Raw genomic sequence first — 22283 nt, 5'->3', positions numbered from 1 at the left:
GTATCTCAAGACCGCATTTTCAATAGTTTTTATAATTATAATGGAATATATTTTATTTCTCAAAGATTTTGTATTATTTATAGTGATCTGTCTAAAATAATTTAGATTTTTTCCAAAACTAATTTCTATTTTCCAGAACTGAAATGAAGTTTCTGTCTTCAGAGATAATGAAACAAATTTTAATTTCTGATGTACCATGACACGAGCACTTTCAGAATAGTGCCCTTCTGCAAAAAGATATTAAATGAAAATAGCTAAAAAGCTGCATGCATAAGCAAACACACACGCCCTGAAACATACATATATAAGACAAAGGAAGTAGCAATCTTTCTTACATTTTTTGAGGTGCTTTGAGGCTTTTGTGTTATTTTTCAATTTTTCACAGTTACTCAAAATCAATTTCCTTGACTGTCTTTGACAGCTGTGTCTTTTGAACCACAGTGAAGTCTACGGAACTAGGGAGACAAAACTCAAACTCAGAGGTGGCTGCTGGGAGTGTTAGGCTTGTACAATCAAGGTATTTCACTTTTGAGGTTTCCCCTAGGTGCTCTGATGTCCTATCCAAACACTTTTCCACATCACAGGTCCCCTATAAACAGACAAGTTTTTTGTAGCTGTATCTATCCATAAGCATACATACAGATGTGCACAAAGACACTGTCAATTGAATTCCAGTGTTCTCCACCTACCTGACAGTGGCCTCAGATCTCTTTTTTTTTTTTTTTTAAAGTATGGTTGGCATGATTTCATAGTTCCATTCCACTCAATTTCTCATTCCCACTTCTCTGAGGTTAACTGATAGCCCATATTTGTCATCGATAAAAAGTTTCCTACAAACCTGTTATTAACATTCTCAAAACTTATTTAATTAAGCTCCAAAGCAAGCAATAGTTTTAACAAGTTTCTCTTGAATTCTTGGCTGGACACACTCTTATGTTGCTGTTATCCAAGGGTATCAGCTGCTTCACTTTAATGTATAAATTTATTTTATGAAAATTCTGTGACCAACTGACATTCCACAGATGCAAGTAGATTATATAGTTGCTTGCAGGAGCGGGCTGCAAACTAGGACCATGCGTGGCAATCAGTTAGCTGAGGGGAATTTGCTCGAGCTTGTCTAGACAACAATTAACAAGATGAGGCATGTTTGCGGAGCACAGGGGAGTGGGAGACGGATGGCGCCAAGGAAAGGTAACACCTTGCTGTTAATTGATGGTAGTTAACCACCAATCGGGGATTGCCTAGTATGCAAGGCTTAGCTTCAAGAACCAATCTGTTTAAAACGCGCAGCTTCTGAAAGTGTATATAAACTCGTGCTTCTGTACAATAAATCGACATTTGCTTGCATCAAGCTGCGTCCCGTCTCTTCATTCGCCGCAGTTGCTGCTACTAAACTGGAGTCCATATTTTATAATTACTGAAATTAGTTACTGATATGTCAAGGGAAGGACAGATGCAGCAAAAATAAATACATAAAAGTTATCCAGCTCTAAATCAAACTGAAATTGACAAATTAAAGAAAAGAAAAAGGAAAGACAATTGATTTAGTCTGGAAAAGTCAGGTATTTTACTTCCAGGGCAGGCGCTTTAACCACTGAAGCTCTACAGAAAGTGGGAACCTCTATCTACCCACTTACTTCTTTTTAAGTGTTACTGTTTCCAAAGGCTCCTCTCCACCTCACAGAAGCCTGTTGTTAATTCATTTTTAGAAGGGCATTTTAAACCAGAATGTACCCACTTAAAGCTGAGGCTAATTTTTGTGCCATAACCTTTGACTTCATGTCCTGTCTCTGTAGTTCTCATTTTGCTGCACTCTGTAGGTATGGGAAGGAAATAAAAAGAGGATAAAAACATCAATGCCTTAAGTTCAGTGACAGAAACTCACCCAGCTAACATGCAACATAGAGATCTCCTCTGGCTACCTACTCCAGCTAGATACACTCTGAATGTGTAAAGGATAGGGACTTTTAGATGCAATCAGGCATTCTCTGGTTCATCAGAGGATCTGCATGCTTTATACACAGACATTAACAACACTCTGACTATATTTCTAGATCTGGTTTAATATTAAGCACAAATGTCTCCCCTGATGTTAGGAAGTTTGGTGAAAATAAACTTATTATTAAAAAAATATTGTAACAACATATAGATAATCTATCCCTGTAGTGGCAGTATGCAGAAATATACTTGGATGCAACTCTATTCGAAAACTGTAAAGTGGGATAGTAACAGCCATGCAGGTTTGTAATCATGATAAGCTTGTATGAAGTCTGTTTTGGTGCTGGAGACAGCCCTACAGAACGCTCCTAGCCATTCATTCTGCCTCCACACCACCACACCTGGTTGCCAGCAAGGCCGCTGTGCAGCTGGACAGTAACACATGCTGAAGAACCTGCATGAAGCTAGCTGCAACCCAGATCAGTTCTGCCTATGTCCAACAAGCACTTGTGGCAGCACAGCCAGCCGGTGCTCTGAGGATGGAAAAGCTCACTTCTTTCTCTACCAACACCTTTATCTCAGAGTTTATACCAACTATGCTAAAATTAACTTTAATGTGGTTTTGTTTCCAATCCTTTCTTCAGGGGTTCCTGGATAACAAATATGTAAAAATAAAATTGGGTTTAATTGTAGGAAGCCCACAGAAAGCTTAACTTACCTCATGAGGTCCAAATGGGGCCCCACAGGCAGACAATCTGGGGAAGAGTGGAAGAGTTCAGCTCCTTGTTTTTCCAAGTTTCCTCCACTTTGTGTCCTCAATTACCTTTCACAGGTATTTTTTTTTTTTTACCCTATAAAACACATTACACCCCCCATGCCTTCTTTTCCAACCCCTACAGATTCTTTCTTGACTTCTGCCACCGCCATGTCCTTGACACTTAGTCGAGTTTCACTCTACCCTGTCCTTGCATTCACTGAATCTTGTGTAACAGAGCAGGTAAGCTGTCGGTTTCCAGGGAAGTCTCCATATTTTGACTGAGCAATGATAACATAAACAGGTCAGTGAAAACAGATGGCACCTTGGTCCCAGCTGGCTAGTAAATTGACAGCCACGGAGCTAGATCAAAAGGCCAGCTACTACGTGGAGTAACTGCACACATGGTAAGAACATATGTGTCCAATGGCACCATCGGGATACCCCTGGCAGATGAATGGCAAATGAGGTTCAACAAGTAAGCAAGAGTTGCTGACTTGCAGCAGGTAACACAATGTGTTGAAATAGCTGCTACAGCTAATTAATTTGGAATAACAACTACTGCACAGGTAGACTCCTTTGCTTATGGTTTTGCCGGCAGTAAGTCAGCATCACACTCTTTCACTGCGTATGTGATCAACTTAATAAAAAGAAACCCAAACACCACTTCCAGCGCCAAGTTGAGCACATAGTTAAGTAAGTACAAGAGCTCTGGTTGGCTCAGCAGAATATGCAGGGAAAGGCCGGTACTATGTATCAGTCACACATCACTTCAAATGATGTTACTCAGTGTGCCTCCTGCTAAATACTCACCTTTCTGTATTACCATATTATATATACGCCATATCCCTTAAAATCAGCAGTCTCCTTTATGTTGTCATAGAAAATTTATTTAAAATTTTTCTGTATATTTACAGAAAACAACTTTGTATGGGCTGGCTGGCATCAGTCTAAAATAAGTATAAAAAAATACACAACAAATATAAAACAAAGATTAAATATTTTGCACACTAGCTCTTTGAAACATACACATAGTGAACCATAAGCAAGACACAGTTCCTCATGCATCACTCTTTCCTTTCATCCTCTGATTGTACCATATAAGAGAGTAAGAGACCACTTCAAAGGTGGGGGGTAGACGGGTGGAAGGTGAGTATCAATACCAGTCATTCATCAACTCAAACCTCGCCTTCCAAGCTTCTCTGCATAATTACCCCTGAACCAGCTCCTCCTGTCCTGCTTAAAGCTGCATCCTCAGCAGGCCATTGGCTCTGAAGCTCCAGAAGACAAAGTGATATGCTTACCTGGAGCCATTTGGGACCTCTAGGTGTTTATAGCAATAAAAACATAGGACCTCTCAACATTTTGAAATTGCCTTCATATCAACATGCATGTAACACACAAATAGAGCAGCCAACATGGCCTACACACACAACCCCGGATGCTACAGCCCTTGCTAACCTTAGCACTATAAGCCCTGTTAACTAAGACAGTAGTATTAAAATTTAAAGTACCACCACAGAATCCTAAGCACTTTTAGAAATAGATATGATCATACTTGATCTTTACTAGAAGTCTCTAGATCTTTACTATGAAGTCTCAGCAACATTACAGAATGAGCACTTACATCCCGGTGATCAGCCATAAAAATACATACATGAACACAACCGAGGCAACTGCCCTGCAGCCACTTTTCAAACTCTGAGAAAAACATCTAACAGTATTCTATGTCAAAAATCATAGCAAGAGTAAGCAAGGTCGTGGCTACAGATAAAAAAAGGAGCCTCAAGAGCCACTTTCTGCTCTGGCTGAAGTCAACAGTAATTTAGCCATAACTTCAACACAGAAAGTCTTTGGCTCTCACAACAGTTTCAGGTTAATATAAAGCACCAACGCACCAAAAATATTTTTGTTAACTCTTTTTCTATCATTGCAATAATCTTAATGTGGAATTCATTTTATATTTTCTTGACTTTCTTAAATAATGGCCTGGCTTACTATTAAGTTTAAGACTTTTCATGTGTCAGAACCAAAAACAAGGAAGTCTTTTCCAAGTCAACAGATGTCCTGTGAAGTACAGGCTTTAGTATGCCATTTAAGTCAGAACAACGTAGCAGTTCACTTTCCCAGCAATTACAGTTTCAGTTATTCACATAATTAACCTATCACTAAAAAAAGCTACACAGCACTATCAAGTTGAAGACAACTACGGAAAAATAAAATCAAATAACTGGCCTTTTGTGCAAGGGCTTAGGGTTCTATTCAGGTGTTGTCACACTAACACAAGCTTATTCAAGTACAGTGATACCCTTATAGTCCTAAGGTATTTTTTTGAAAGAAGGTAGCAAGAGAACAGAGTTTGTCAAGACATTTTGCTATGTTCTTATCCCAATACTATCTCAATAAATTACTAATGAAGAACAAAAAATAAACCAGATACAAATAAAAATACAAGCTTTCAAACCAAACAGTTCAAAAACCCTAGAAAAATAATTCCCAGGCACAGAAATCTGACCACAGCACAGCTAAAACACAGTATCTGAGTTCATGTTATTGTAACTCAGTAATAATTTGTATGGAACATATAGTCTTTACTTCCACTGACCAAAGCATAGCTTAACAACCCTGTATGTTCAGTAGAACTCATCTATTCTTTGTTTCTACCTTTTCAACCATAGGTATGACTACAGAATTTTGTAAGGAAACAGTTTTACTTACCTGTCAAGTTTCATTTATATCATTCACAAAAAAACCCCAAATTTCTTCCTTGATATTTAACAACACAAAACGTCAATACAAAAGAAGAGCTTCAAGAACTTCTTGTCACTCTGGAAATCCCCCACAAATGCTCCTCTAGAAGAGGAGGATGGGCATAAAAAAAGGTCAATGCACAACCCACAGGTTTTCATTTACAATCTTAATTTCTTTGTATGTATTTTAAGGCAGATCAACTGCCACATTTAACTCTCATTTTAAGTGCCCTGAGAAGAAGACTAACCTAGTCAAAACCTGTCAAAACTACATACTGTACTGTGAGCACAATAGAAAATATTTCATATACTCACAAACTTCCTCTTCTTGGAAGGCTCAACTCCTTCTGCAACAGAAAAAAGATACACTGTATTAGCAATAAAGCATTTCAATTCCAAGTGGCCTTTTTAAGACAAGTACTGTAATCCTTCCACCACAATACTAATAGACAGACTGAAGTGGTGTATTTGTACTACAAAAGATGATACAGATTTTATATGCCCCACCTTTTACTTTTTGCCTTCCATTCTTATTTGAAATATTAAGATTAGCAAAGTGAAAATTCTACACCTTTTTATAGCAGCCATGTTAAAACGCTTCAAACAATAAGATGGAAGTCACACAAAAAAACCTTACAGTCAGAGCTATGAGGCTTTGGTAACTGCACTAAAATTTGCAAGAGTCAGTGACAAAGATATACAAAGTTCTTAGCAGTATCCATCATTCGCAAAAGTTACCAACAGGATCAACACCTAAATAGGTGACCATTGCCACCAGACTTTCTACACTATGTTTTTTAACCCAAAAATCATTAAGTACACAACAGTTGGCCAATTATAAATCATTATTATTTATTACAATCTTCTGCAAAGTACTAGCATAACATCAGCACTGCTGTTGTATAAACATTTGCACAACTTTTGCTTAGAAGAGTTAAAATACTGATTACAGGACTGACCAGATAGCCTGCTAATAAATTGCAGACAAACAGTTTATTAGCATTTTAGTGTAGAAGAAAGCCACAAGATCCATAAAGTTTTGCCCATCTAAAATAAGCATTATATATATACACCCACAAGTAGATTATCTTGTATTGTACAAATCACAGAATAGCTGAGGCTGGAAAGGACCTCTGGAGATCATCGGGTCAGACCTGCTCAAAGCAGGGCTGATTGCAACAGGTTATTCAAGATCACATCTAGTTCAGTTTTGAACATCTGCTAAGAAAGAGACTGTACAACCTCTCTGGGCCACCTGTTCCAGTGTTCCAACTACCCTCACTTTTTCCCATGTCTCACATGAACTTGTATTCTGACTGTTGTCTTTGCAGTCATGTCCAGCAGGGAGTACAGCCTGCATTTAAATAAAGGGACAACTTGTCTCGCTTGGATACACAGATACATTTAAAGGTGAAGAGCATCACAGAAGACAAGGCTGCATGTGAGAGTGATTCAAGTTATGTGTACGCATGTCTTTAGTCACTCAACCGCAATATTTTATCTTTACTTTCAATATCCTCACAGAAGGTTGTTTTCAAGTATGAAACAGTTTCCAATCTGAAAGCTAAAGGGAATAATCACAGAATTCTCTTTCAATGAGAGTATGCATATATATGTATGCTGTGTACGTGCACACATATATGTTTATTTCTCACAGCACAAAATTATAGGCATTGACCAGAAAAGGCACATGAAAATACAGCTGGATAGATAAAAATACTTCAGCTGGGTACCTTAGAAAAGACCATAAGGGAATTAATAATTATGTATTCTTCACAGGCCTTTAAATGGTGTGCAGTAAATAAGGCCCAGGCTGCTAAGTGAATGATAAGGATTAAAATATCAAGTAGCTGCTCAATTCCTGAGCACCACCCATCCTGTTCACTGAATGAGGCAGGAAAAAATAGTGTGAAACAATGTAATTAGAGATCATAACGCAAAAGCATAGGAGAGCAGACTTAGGGGCCTTGGTAACAAATTCTGGCACTTCCTAGGAAGTTCCAGCAACTGTTCAGAATCTGTAGTTTAGAATAAGACCTTTTAGCATAACGTGCTTACATACAAAAGAACAGTTACACCTGCATACAATATTGCATTATGAAGGTGAGTAATTCCCCTAAATTTAAAATGTCACATTCATCATGAACAAAATGTAACTGCAATTTAGAACCCACGTACTTCCCTTTGTATGTTTTTTTCTTTAATATTTACAATGCCATTGTGTTCTATTTCTAACGTAAAACTTTACTTCCAATGCTAGGCACTATAATACTGTAACAGGCAATGCTTGTAGAAAAACTGCCAAAATGTATGAACAAGAATCACATCCCATTTAACAGAGCTGCAAAGTATACTTCAAATTTGTTTCTTATGATTCAGGTGCGGTTTTGTTTGGGTTTTTTTATTTGGTTGTGTTTTTTTTTTTTAAAATCAAAGAATGTTTGGGTTATAGTTTACCATTATAACAACACAGCAAATGACACACTGGAGACACTTGAAGTCACAGTAATCTCTTGGCCCATTTTCATGAACAATGTCCTGAAGCACTACTTTGGACTACAGAATGAGGTTCCATAAGAGGTAACTCGCTGTAATGACTTGATGATAAAGATGTTAAGAACTGCCGAGATCTCTCCATACAAAGTAAAAAATGAAACAAAACCTTGATCATGTAATTCATACAAGAACACTTACAAAACATTACAAACAAAGCATTTGTAAGGCTAGATTTTAAAACAGTATACACATAAACAAAACAAGGAATAAAATAAAACAAATATCCTTCCTCGATAATGTCTATACTCTCATATTTCCTATCTATCACAGAATTAATACACTGAAACTTGTTCTTCTGTCTCAGATGAGGCTGAATTTTTACAGCTTTTACATGATTTTTTCAGTGTCACTTAGAACTCACCTGACACAAAAGATTTTTGCACAGCCTGAAAAAATTACAGTATCATCAGCTGTGTCAGTACAGACTTTCTTATTCCACACAAGGCTCAACGTTGTGCTACCTTTGTAATAGTATAACAGAGCTCCACAGCTGGGTCTACACAAAGCAGGTGGGAAAAGTGTAAACATGCTCTACATGGGGCTAGCCTATAGCTTAGATTAATAATTTATTTTCTAGGTACATAATAAACATCCGTACCATTCAAAAACTAAAGCTGCCATTTTTACTCCTCTACTCCCAGCTGTTTTACTCTCAGCCACGGAAAACAGGAAAGCACTGAACGGTACCATACTGAAAATCACTTAGTTCTTCAGGCTCGCAGTGCTCCAGCTCTATCTCAGTTACGCTGCAAAAGACCTGCAATGACTTCAGAGTTTTCTGGCATTACACCGTTTCCTGTCTGAAAGTCTCAATAAGACTCAAAAGACCAGCTGTTCTAGTTCTGCTGCACAGCATCCAAAACATACAGACTGCTGAAGGTAAAAATGTAGTGGTGTCAAGACCTTCAGATCACATACTTAGCAGGCAAGTCCCTGGAGAACTAAAAAGAGAAAAAGATGCCTTCACTACACCCTGCATGGTTCTCAGGCAGCAGTTCTGCCCCAGAGGGCATCACTATGCTCTTCTGCTCTTGCCTTGCATGGAATCCTCCTCTGGCTGCTTGACTTGGGCTAGTTTTAGGGCTCTTTCATGACAGTGCAATAACACAAAGCAGACTGAATGAACCAGAGACTCCTGCCCTTGAGGATCTTTGTGTCTCAAAAACTGGTCAGAAAACATAGTAAACCTTGACTCAGGTTTAAAGGATCTGTGCACGTTGTGCCATACTGCTCTGATGTTGTATTAAGACCCATGTATATTGAATTTAATTGCAGCTATCGTTAAACTCCACACTCTGATTTTACTATCAGTATCATGGTTTTACAAGTACAGATACTTTTGGATTATTCCAATAACTATGATTCTTCCTCTGATCCTACACATGTGTAAGTATGGACAAGTTCAGTCAATGCACCAGAAAACAGACATCCAGCCTTATTAAAAAAAAACCAACCAACTAACTGAATAAAGGATATTGAACTTCATTCTGGGTCGAACTTTTCACCCTACTAACTGGAAATACGGTTGAAATAATAGACCTATATAAAAAGGTTTAAACAACAGATGTGACTTAGACTAACTAACCTCATCTCATTTCTTGTAAATATTACCAGCAAATTACAGAAAAATTAAAGTATTGAGTTTCCTCCCCTATATGGGAAGAAGATGTCATTAATTCATTGCTTGTTGAGGGTTCAATTTTAAAAAAAAATCAATAAAAAGTAGACACATTCATAAGCTGTTAAAGACACAGCTGAAGTTGTCAATACAGGTTGATTTTAGAACCACAGTAGATTCGCTTCATCTTCCAACAACTGCAACATTCAAATATTCAAAATTTTTTACTTCTCAGAATTTTCATTTGTCCAGTGAAGCAGTCTGAAATAATGTACCTTTTCAAGATAAATTCCAGTAATGCATTCATCAGCTGGGGAGGTGTTAAGTGTGTTAAAATTAGTATGAGACATTTTTTACATTGTTGCTCTACCCATCATCATAGTCTGTGAGCATCTGAGGGCTTTCTGGTAAAATGTTAGATCTTAATACACCGCATTAAGAATAGGTTAACACTGTAACATTAACACTGCATTAATAACAGTAGAAGAAAAAAATCAGCAATAGCACACAATTCACCTTCTTATCATAAGCACTGACAGCAAGTGTTACTGCTTTGAGGGATGCATGTGAAGGATTTTTTTTTTTAAGCAATTACTATGTTTTTGCTGAAGAGAAGTTGGGGAATGACAGCAGATTTAGCATTTGGATGTGGAAATAAGGAAAAAAAGCAGAGCAAGTAACATAGCACAGAATTGTACTGATCCATCAGGGAAAGGGCGTGCGCTGTGCAAGCTAATCTTTATCTCTTTATAAGATTAATATATCAAGGCATTGTATTAATTCATCGTAAATATCTTCTAAGCAAGGCAGTAGCAGGTTATGCTTTTTATTTGATTGCTTCTACCTTTGCCAACATTCAGTTCTTCAGATTCACAGAGCATACTATCAAGGGGCTCAGCGTGGAGACAGACCAACCACCCCATCAGCAGAGCCTCAGCACTGCACACCAGATGTGTCTCTCCTGCTGCACTTCCGTTTCTCCATCAAAGCTGTCCTTGTTCTCATGACAACTTACAATGTTTCTGGTTCCAAGAACAGTAATCCCCTGCCTCAGAAACAGTTGACTATGAACCCTAGGGTTGAATTTTACAAATTCGCCAGTTCAAGAGAGGATTAGCAGATTTTCAAAAAGATGCAGAAAGGTGTTCAGCTCTTTCTTTCTCAAGGTGTTCTCACTTGGACCTGATTTCTTACAAAATGGGTGTAACTACAGAACTGTTCTCCCTTCCAGATGACCCAAGTGAGTTGTTTGGATCACCTCTTTCTCAAAAATCCTGGCTTGTCCCAGATTCAATTCTGTATTTACTTTTTTCAGGAGAACTGTACTGATCACCTCCTTCACTGGTTACAGAAGCCCCCAGTCAAGTTCATCGTCTTTCCCTTTCCGCAGTAGCTGCCAAGGAGCTAGGCATTATTAATGCCTGATGGTAAAGCCTGACATTCTGTCTTTCAGCTGAGGGCTTCCATATTCTTTCCAGTCATCCAGATGCAGCCAGCAGTTTACCAGAGTTTTTGTTTAGTGTGTGCCCTCACCAATTAAATCAAATGTCATCTCTTCACCAGCATTTTCATGAATGAAAGCTGCCACTTCTGCATTGACAGGCTCTGGAAGGTAGTTACTGCTGTTCAGACAAGACTCTTCTGAGCTCTCCCATGTCACCTGCAGAACACTCCTTGGCACAGAACACAAGGCTTCTTTTAAATATTTTTAACTGTGCCTTCCAACATACAGGGATGTTATTCTGCATGGTAACTTATGCCCTCACATACCCAAACACTAAAAAAATCCTCATAAATAATGAATTTGAAGTCATAAATTAGCAACAACTACTGCAGATTTTAACAAGGGATATACTGTAAAAGTAAAGAGGCACTTAAGCTCAGATTTACCAGAAAAGGTCACATTATTTTTGCCTAATTCAATGTTCTGTGTTCTATACAATTCATTTTTATCTCTTCCGTTGATTTCCCTGCTTTTGTTACAGGCACTTCTGACTTCATCTTTCCAAGTAGAAACATACCTGTGCATCAGCTATATGGGTTCTGAGTTGATGTAAAAGGAAGACCCAGGTGCCTACTTCAAGCTAGGCATTATCAATTTAAATGTACATTACCTGGATCAAAAAGAATGTCGAACAGGCCACATATAAAAAACATACAATAAAAACAAATCAATTGCTTTATCATGTACAACGCAGAAGCAATTTAAACAATCTATTTGTATTTTCCTATAGATGAACGACATACAACATTTAGATTTGTAACAAACTAGATGCAACTATGTAAACAGCAGATAAATCAGGTTTTGCTTTGTCTAGCATTCTACAAATTTTCTTATAGCATTAAAGAACCACTGATTCCTATGGAAGAAGGTGAAACATTTCAGAATTATTTCATGTGTTAACAAGGATTTTCCTATGAACTACACTATAGTCTGAAGTTTTTCCAATTATGGGATTGGTAGTAACATTTAGCAACCAAAAGAACTTGCTCAGAAAGAATTACATTGTTTAAGAGATACAATACAAATGACACACAACTAAATTTTGAAATAAATTAACAGAAAGCAAAGAACACTCCTACACCAGAATGCACAGGCTGTAACTGTCTGCTGGGGGGAAAAGAAAGCTAAACTACAACTGTTTCTTCAGACACTAGCAAGCATCTGAATGAATGCCTTGTAGTCACAGCCATTCTCTGAAAAGAGAGAACACTACAGGAGTCAGTCACTGGAAGAAGTTGTGAGCATAATCTCTTTATTTACCTTGCAAAGAGGAAAAAATAATTAAATTGACTTGGCCAGAAAAAGATAAAGAAAAAAAAAATCGAAATTGCTACCAAACATACCCTTTTATAGGAATAAAACTCATCAACTCAGAAAAAAGTGCTTATTGGTATGCTTAATTTACACCAACTGAATCCGTTAATACTCAACACTTCAGAGACATACCAAATCAACCAAACAGAACCCCAAACACTGCAGCAGTAACCTACCCATCAAATGAGAAATAGTAATGCAATTAAGAATTATTCAGGCTATGCTTGATAACATTATCTCAGTTATATCTCAACTTTTCAACCAAAAGCAGAAGTGGTAGAACATGTCAATTCTACTTTCTTACAAAAATAATGCAGTGTAGCTTATTTGGAGAATTATTTACTACTGTCATTAGTGAAAGGTGAAAATTCCCTTTCACGGGAAGCACAAACAGAGCAATTTGACTATTGCCAACATTAACTCAGTAAATCTTTGTATTAATTTTCTAGTGGTCTGACCTTTACTTCTTTCAAATACCTCCTAGTAAAATATAATAGAAAACCATTACTTCAGGTTTCGTTGCCTACCATATTGCACTCTTAGCTCAACTTTTTAAAAATAAATAAATAACCGTGTTTCTTCAATGAAAAAGCATGAAAATCCTGAATGAACTTTCCACCTTAAAGTACACAAAACCATTTCATCTAACACTGCGTTAGAAAATCCATGTTCCATTCTGACCTGCTGTCATACAGTCTATTTCACCCATCGGCAAAGCACCACATCACCACATTACTAATGGATAAAACTGTCAAGTGTTTGAAACACCAGCACTAAATGTATTCCAGCTGCCAAGTTCACACGACTATTGTCAACTTTAGAATTTAAGAGTGGTTTCATATATTTGGGGGAGGCATATGGGAAAATCACACAAGACATAAATGCCACTTACTGGTACAACTGTTCAGCTGAACAAATATGAAAAATGATACAGTATATCAGAATTGGAAAATCCTGAATGCCTTTTGACTAAAGCCAAGGACTTCTCCAGGTTCTGTTTGATTGTCTAGGTTATTTCATCCAACTGAAAGCAGTGGTTTAAATCAGGCATACCTACACAGGACTGTGCCTATTATTAAAAAGCAAAAGGAAAAAGCAACACCACAGCACGCAGTGGCCAACTTCAGCACTTCTTGACAATGCAGTTGCTGGAGACAATTACGCTCACAGGAATCTAGTTGCCTTCCTTTTCCTAGCTGCGGATCGTGTTTTGTTTTATACAATGTTTGGTATTACACAATGAGTATGTTTAGCAGCTGCTGCTGAACTTTGTTGAAATCAGTAACTAGACAATAAAATGATTAAGCTTGCCTTTAGTATGAAAGAGATTTGCCTACATTAGACTTTGATCACAACAGTTTTTCTTAAGTCATTTCACACAGGATAGAAGGGGCTAAAAAAAGTCCAAACACATTTATTCCTTTTTCTAGGACTGCGACCACTAACAAAACACAGGCCTTGCTCTACCTAGACACATGCACAACCATCAGCTGGAAGGGACCATGTATGCTGGAAGGGAAAGTACACTTGAACTAAGTTCTAAGCCACGTTCATCAGAGGAACTGAGTCACAAGAGCCTTTCCAAGGGGGTTCTTGTGCCCATAGTGTCCGCTCTAGGACCCATAGAGCTAAGTTCTGCATCTGATCTTCATGCAAGGGTAAAGAGAAGATTTTGGGCAGACCAGGAACAAAGGACAAAAATCTGTTTGTTATACTTTCCCCACCTCAAAATCACATGGAACAGCAGTGGCAAACCACTAAATATTCATTTTCAGCAGAAAACAGAAATATATCTTCTGCAGAAAAAGGTTAATTTATGTTTTCTCTGTTCATCATCCCAGATCTTCTGCCCCTTAAGCAATTAAAGGTCTCAAAATTAGGCATTTTGATTAATGTTGACATTTAAAGCAGTATTTATAAATTCAAATTTGATTGGTTCAGCTGACCCCACAGCTTACTGGTAATATACTCCACTGATGTGGAAGAATAGTTCAAGTTTGAGGGCAAGGGACACACTGGAAAAATTGAGACTGTCTGGAGACCAGAAATGTAAGTATCAATCCCATTTGTGAAAACAACTTAGTCTAAATGAACGCTTGATGTTTTCCCTTAAAACCTGTAGTCACATGTTTCTCTCAACAAGCTGAAATTTGATTATTTCCTACAGATCTTTAAATGCCCCAAAATACCTGAAAGATCCATACTAGTGTCTGCCACTCCCAACCAAGAGACATTCTTGCTTAAGAAGCCACATTCTCATGACCTTTCATCTTTGCCACTATTATAAACATTAACATTGCTCTTCATGGGCCTTCTCAACATGTCTCCTACTTTATCTTCTGCTTGTTTGCCACACTTGGTGCTGACCTGCAGACATTATTACTGCCAATACTGCTCTTCCTGTATGGTAAGCAAGAGGCACCCCCACCAGCAGCTGCTGCACAAATCTTCAATTACTAGTCAACACTGCAAAGCAATAAAATCGATTTCAACCTCTCTAAAGACAATATGGCAAAAATATCCTCAATTCTTATTGATACTACACCGCTTTCCCTGCTGACATTACCCAGGTTAGCTGTGATCTCAATTTTGAGTATCCACTGCAAGGAAGACAAGAAGAAGAGAGGTAATTTTTCTTTGGGGATCTGAATGCTCTCTTTAAGCATTCCTTTCCTTATCAGAGAAGGGTTCATAATACAAACATTAGCAGTCTGCTATTTCTGGTTTTATTCACAAGTCTCAAAATGTGTACAGATATACCTGCTGCATCAATCACTGACCTAAAAACTCTGACACAGGCAGGAAGCTGATGTCTAGCAAAGACCACCTTGAGGCACAAACCCAGCTTCTTAATACTGACAATTTCACTGGAAAAATCCTTGAAAAAACAATACAAAATACTAGACCAGTGCTTGAGCACTGTATTAGAATTTGTGAACTCCTGACATTAAATAAATCACTGTTTCAGTCTATGCAAGTTTTTCACCTAAAAAACACAGTGGACAGACAATCCTTCTCAGCTACAGAAAGCAAAATTGTAACAGTGATAAATCCTTTTCTGTAATTTATATCATCACTTGGTCTCTCTGTATCTGCTAGCAATAAAGTCAGGTATATTTTATAGTTTTTGTTTGCACTACTACAATTCTAGGTAAATTGAGATTAGGGCCTAGATAATATTTCAGTTTATTGCCATTTAATAGCCAATTTCATCCCACTCCCTTGTCTAACATGGCAGATGGATTGTTCTAAGTCGAACTACAGTAAATCACATCAGCAACTGTATTAAGTTTGTGCAAACATTACATTTTTTAAATTCCCTTTTACCTTTGACTGATAATCCTATTTATACTGTCTTAATAAGGTCTAACAGTATACGTGAAGGTTACTTGAATTTATACCTCTCTCTAGTATGTTAGTCTGCTAGTTTCTGTTGTGAAATATCTACTAATTAATTGGAAGAACCTTCAAATGCCACAGAAATTTCTTGTGTGACAAGTCTCAAAGACCCTCAAAAAAAAAAAAAAGATTTTTAGGACAAATACCTTCAGTTAGGCTTAGGCATCTATTCAACATGGAAAGTTAAAGACTGCAAACCACAGCTTCTTCTCTACACTTTCTAGCTGTTTTAAAGCCCACAGGAGGCAACCCAATCCTAAACAGACTTCTGCCATAGGGAATAGCATAACAAATCCCTCCTAGTCCCTGTACTGATTTATATGAGTCATCTGGCAGGCTAAGTCCAGCAGCTTTCACCTTTCCTGCAGTCATGCCACCAATATATCTGAGTAAAGTAAAGCACTTGTGTATTTCCCATGGTAATTTAATTACTGAAGACAAGTACATGCACAATAAAGTAGGTCTCTGGGGGAGAAAAAAACCCTGTATTTTTGACAACACAAATCTTATCTCAGTACGGTTGAAATACCTCCCAACACTGGTGGCCTCATCCCCCTGTCATCATCCTACTTCTTGGTAAACATTTCAAATTCTAGCCCACAGTTCAGTCCCACTCCACCCCCCCCCCCCCCTTTTTTTTTTATGTCCACACTATGGAGACATCCCACACCTAAATGAGGATGTATGTCCACTAATGTAATCATATCTTAAGACTACACTTCTGTAATATTCTTTTGCGTACATACTAGCCTTTATGCCAGCCAAACAATTTGCACCACAGCTATTTCTATTTTTAATCAACTGGGAAGCATGCAAGCACCACTGAGATAGAGGCCACACATATGAAGCAACAGCTGAAAACATCTAATTATAACTTGGCACTACCTTCTACAAAACTGAAGTTTTACTGAGGAGAAAAAGGAATACTGTGGATTAATTTTGTTTCCATTTTGTGGTAGAAGGTTGTAAAATCTATCCAGTAAAATGAATATTATATTACTGACAGACTGACTTGCTCAGACTAATTTTATAAGGAAGGCAACCTTAAATTGCCAAAGAGAGGATCCACTTGTAATATCTGACTGCAAGCTATCTTCTGCTTCTATATTTATACCTCTGCCAGACTCTCTAATGCTTGATAAACATAACTTTCTAGCAATCAATTGACCATCAAATCAAACCTCTATCAGCTGTTGCCAGAGAGGAGCGCTAGGGAATAGTACTTTCTCTGCACTCCCCTGCCTACTGGATGATTTATTTTTTAAAAGAGCAGATCCTGTGATTAATAAGTTACAGTAATACCTTATTCTTGGAGCAGACTCTTCAATTTGTGAATTTACAGCAAATTGAATTAAATACATGCTGAAATTTACAGCAAAAAGCAGTAAAGTTCTAAGAATGCATGTGGGTTTAAAATTTACTTAAGATGTAGTCTAGCAAGATATACAATAGCATCTGATCCATCTAGCCACTTATTACTGATAGTCATAAGTAAATAATTCTTTTCACTGAGGCTTCCCACCTATTTAAGACCTTCAGTCTAGGTTTAGCAGATGGAGACATGGTTCTCAACAGCAAACTATTTCTTTACAACTTCAAGTCACGAGACACTGAGGTAGGTAGAGAAGAACACAGTTCTAGAAAAATTTTATCAGCTTAAGAGTTACAGTATGTGCAACAGTGACGACTGCAATTCCAGAAGAGACCTCATAAGCAATAAAGAATGCTTTAAATAACCTTTATTTACAGATGCTGCAAAAATTTTTCAGTATGAGTTAAAATTACCATGCTCTGTAACCAGTTGATAAGGTACTCACACCAGAAACACTTGGAAACAAACAATCTCTGCTGAAACGTCCTCTCTCTTCATAACCAGCTTGCAGTTTTTAATCTGATTCATTCTACTGTCATTCTACTATTTCCAAGCTAACAAAATTCAAAATAATCTTCATAACTGCTATCTACAAGCATTCCAAATGTATACTGGCAGTCTATATGGAATACAGATTTATTCTGTATTCTGTATTCTGTATTCAAACACAAGAGTTTGAAAATAGTCTGAATGCTTTCCCTTATAACTCCTTCACAACTTCCATGCTCCCATATCAAATTGATTTTTGGCTGTTACCTTTCCCAGCTTTATTTTAGATCATTACTCCTGCAGCACTTTTAACATTGTCTTCCTGTGTTTGTATTTGTTACCCAAAAAGAAGTTCTAGGAAACAAAATATTCAGCAATCCTTTATATTAAGCTTCCATTTCATGGCACCACCAAATAATGTAATATATATGGCAAAAGATATGTAAAGACTACATCCACACTAGGTTTTTTTTATGTATGTCTGAGAACACACCCTGCACTGTGGGTCACAGCAGACTAGTTAGAACCCACAGTGTTTCAGCATCTTTGATACGGTCTATACTGCTTATCAGCTAAAAGATGCCACGCTGAAAAGGCCACTTGAGAGCTCTGCATCACCACAGAGCAGGCAGAGGCTAGCGTGCGGTGAGTACCACACCCCTCGATCAGACAGTCGGTCACACTGGAAAGGACCTCTGGAGGCCATCTGGTCCTGTTCTCCCTTCAGAGCAGAGCTAACTTCCAAGTGAGAGCAGGCTGCTCCAGGCCTTTGCCACTCAAGTTTTGAATACCTTCAAAGGTAGAGCCCTCTGGGTAACTCATTCCAATGCTTAAACACCTCAATTAAGAAAAATTTATTCTGCCTATTCAGATTTTCCCTTCTGGCAACCCGTTAGTGTTTCCTCTCATGTTTTTGCGCTGCACCTCCATGAGCGTATCCATCTATTACGTGGTGAAAGACAGCCATTAAATCCCATCTTGGCCTTTGCAACGCTGAACAAACCTAGCTCCTCAGCCCTTCCCTGTACAAAATGAAGTCCAGCACCTTTCTTCTACCAGGGGCTCAAGTTTGGATGCAGTTATTTCAGATGCATCTCTTAAGTGTCAGTTAGAGGGGAATAATCGCCTCCCTCGACCTATCAGCTATGCCCTTTCATTTTACCTACTTTCTGCACACCCTGTAATTGCACAATATACATATTTGTAATCACAAATATATAAAGGTACTGTTCATACCTTCAGCAGCTGTTTAGCACTGGTTAGATAAGCTAAATACTCCTGCCACTGCCTGTTGTTGCTCATTCTGCTGTCAAATGGTCACTTTCACACCCAGCACATGATATGAGGCAACTCAATACTGCATGGACGGAGGAAGTACCTCCTCCAGTACCTAGAGAGAAGAGTCCTCTGAAAACATTTTTATTACTTCTCTCTCACATGCAGGTCAGTCTCAACCACTTCCAGGCCTGACCCAAAAAAGACCGAAGACACAAGGTTGTACAGACAGGACTAACCTAGGAACCTGGAACCGCCACCAGCTGTAGGCCCTAAGATCGAGATCCAAAGAGAAATCTGTAGAGAAGAGGCTCATCACTGTTTGAAGCCCAGCCTTCCCCGACTTGCATCAAATCAATCAATCAATCAAAGGCTGGACACAAGCTCATAGCTGGCCAAGTTCACAACACCGTATCTTTACAACTCTACTAGCTTTTGCCAGGACAGGCCAAGATGCTTTCCACTCAGTAAGGATCAGTCTCCACACTGGAAATTCACAGAGCATGTCCCTTGCTTGTGAGTCACCCAAATCACTATGCCACAAATGCACTTCGTCTGGGTTCAGGACGATCTGCAAAATGCATGCTGACATGCAGGGAAATCACCTATAGTCTGCTGACCATAGACAGAGGATCTTCTGGGCAAGTTGTACCTCAGCATCCTCTGAATCAACACTGCTGCTTTCATGAGATACACCGTCTTGCTTCCAAGTCTCCCAAATATAGTTGTTCTCTCACACCCATGAGGTTAGGAGACAGATGAAGGAAACCCAGGGACCAGACACGTAGAACAAAACACCCCTACAAGCCCCCCAGGATGTATTCCTAGGCACAAGAACAGTATTCCCTCACCAGTCTGATGGTCTTCCCCCGCCCCCAGTGTCCCTGATACAGGCAACAGTCTTAGTAAGCTGTGCAGGCTGGGCTTCCATAACATCCTGCCACCTGGGCAAACAGCTGCTGCACAGGAAGGCAAAAGGACTAAAAGGGGTTCCATCAGTCTTTATGGAGCCAAGAGACAACATACCATTTCAAACTAACAATTTTGCTGGGTTTGGGGGGGGGGGGGGGGGAGGGCGCGGGGCTGTTTGAATTTTTTTGTTTTTTTGTTTTTTAAACTAGAAAGTGCTGAATCAACAGGCTTAATGAAAGACGTGTTAGTTTTGTGGATGGCAATTTGCCATCTCCAGCCTAAAAGCAGCTGGCAAAGTAGCTGTTGCTTTAGGATGGCAACAAGACATGAGAATGGTGGCTTCTGTACACCTACCTACCCCTACCACCAGGAACAAATGGCAGCTCATCCTGAGGCAATAAATAGGGACCAAGGAGAGTGATAAAACAAGCTGTTGGAGAAACTTCTGCCAATGGGAAGCAGTGAATGAATCCCTTGTTTTGTTTTGCTGGCATAGGCAGCTTTTGCTTTACCTCTTGGCCTACAAGTTTTCTCACTTTTACACTCTATTCTCTTCCTGATCCCACCAGGGGGGAAGGGGGAGTAATCGAGCAGCTGTGTGGGTCCTAGTTGTCAGCTGGGGTTAAAGCATGACAGTACAGTAGGGCATTGGAGTATGGTGGAAAACTGCTGAAAAACTAGGTAAGAAGAGGAACCAAAAGCTAACACAGCTTATGTCCACAGAACTGCACTTTGGTTTATTTTTCTTTGACTTTCCACATTGAGGGAATTACCTGGAAAGATTCTAATATTACTGCGCACAGAAAGCAGCTAGTCAAGAGAATGGGCTCCTTATGAGACAGTACAGACTCACTCAAAATTATTTTCCACTCTTACTTAAAAAATAATAATAATAATAATAATAAACAACCCCACCACCACCAAAACATACTTAATTCGGTTTTACATCTCTAACCCCCAAAATGCCCTTCCCCTAGACCCCCAAAACAACAGCTTAGTAATGACAATGATGTTTTTACAGGCTAAAAGGAATAACTAATACAAGTTGGGAACAGTAGCAGTCAACACAACTAATAATTAGTAAGAAAGAACTGGGCTAACAATGGTGATTGAAGTCATAATTTAGAATGCAAGACAATGTCTGTCCATTTTTCTTTCTTTCATAAAACCAAGGCTTTTCTTTCAAGACCAGGACTACTGCCACTTGAACATCTACTTGAACCTGTATCAAGACTGTATGTAAATAATTTGATGAATTCTGCAAGTTCATAAATCTAAACAAAAGTGGAGAACAGGATTTCTGGAAGTGGTAGTAACAGATACACAGTTTCATTTTGATGCTCTAAAATACCTGTTACTTTTTATTAGCCTAGAGAATAGAAGTTCCATAATAACATCATGCTCTCTGAGTATCTCAAGTTTTTTCATACATTGTTAACAGAAAGCATATCTCAAAAAGGTGAAACCACCTTACAAACTAACCAGTACTGCTATTACATCTTGTAATATCATCTTTTGATGCCGTCTTTTTTTCACTCTGAAACACCATATCACAGCTTGATAATAGACTATTTGATTATTTTCCATATCCTTGCCAATTTTGTAATTTAATGAAAGCCTTTTAAGAATGACAGAAGCGAACTGCACATGTGTTTAAGAAAACTGTCATCACGCAAAGAAAACCAAAGTAAAACACTTCATGCAGGTTCTACTTCACTTTGCAGATACAAAATACCTCCCCCCAACTTTTTAAAGTACAACAGCCGCATTTGAATATGAAACTCTCCAGTGCTGAAGTTCACTTTTACAGACAGTGATTGTATCACTTGCAGATAAGTAAAAATAACTAAATCTCCCACCAAGCACATAGAAGAGCTGCTCTCTAGTAACAATACTCTGCTGACACAACATTCCTTTGTGAAAATGGTCCCTCAATAAAGGCACTCACTTTTGTAGCTGTTGGTTCCACTAGCCTCTGACGGTGGCGTGCTGAGTTGAAATGACTCTTCTGAGGTGCCCCTTCCTGACAGTGAATGGAGAAAGGGGAGGAAGAAAAACAGAGAAACGGGGGAAAATGGATCATGGAGGGGACGGAATGGAGGATGTTGGAGAAGGGAGAGTATTTAACTCAACTGCATTTTCACTAACTTTGTAAAAGCTTTATTACATCAATTTCAATAATACCACTGTATAAATATCACAAAGAAATGACATTTTTGCTAGAAGTAGCTTCATGAAGCTTTTATATTTTGTTATTCATATGCATTTAATGATGCCGTCTACTTTAAATAGACATATATGCACACATGTACACATGACTACTTCATTTCTAGATACACACATTAAAGTTTAAAAACCCACCCATTTCACTCTTCTCAAGTATATACATCATCTTACGTTTT

The 22283-nt window shown here is 38.4% G+C and overlaps 1 protein-coding gene across 3 annotated transcripts in view; it reads right to left on the bottom strand.

Moving 5' to 3' along the window:
• MAST4 (microtubule associated serine/threonine kinase family member 4) overlaps window positions 1-22283 on the bottom strand; it is a 279731-nt gene that overhangs the window by 148198 nt on the left and 109250 nt on the right. For 2 of the 3 annotated variants that reach the window (XM_080372794.1, XM_080372796.1), the window contains one exon: window positions 5758-5789. In XM_080372794.1, the coding sequence (XP_080228920.1) occupies window positions 5758-5789 (32 nt within the window). Of the gene's footprint in view, window positions 1-5757; window positions 5790-21829; window positions 21905-22283 lie in introns of all 3 variants that reach the window. The other variant, XM_080372793.1, reaches the window with a different exon arrangement.

The sequence above is a fragment of the Falco punctatus genome (assembly GCF_963210335.1).
Source record: "Falco punctatus genome assembly, chromosome: Z".
Lineage (NCBI taxonomy): Eukaryota > Metazoa > Chordata > Aves > Falconiformes > Falconidae > Falco > Falco punctatus.
Note: the sequence above shows the minus strand (reverse complement) of the source record. Positions and strands in the feature narration are given on the sequence as shown.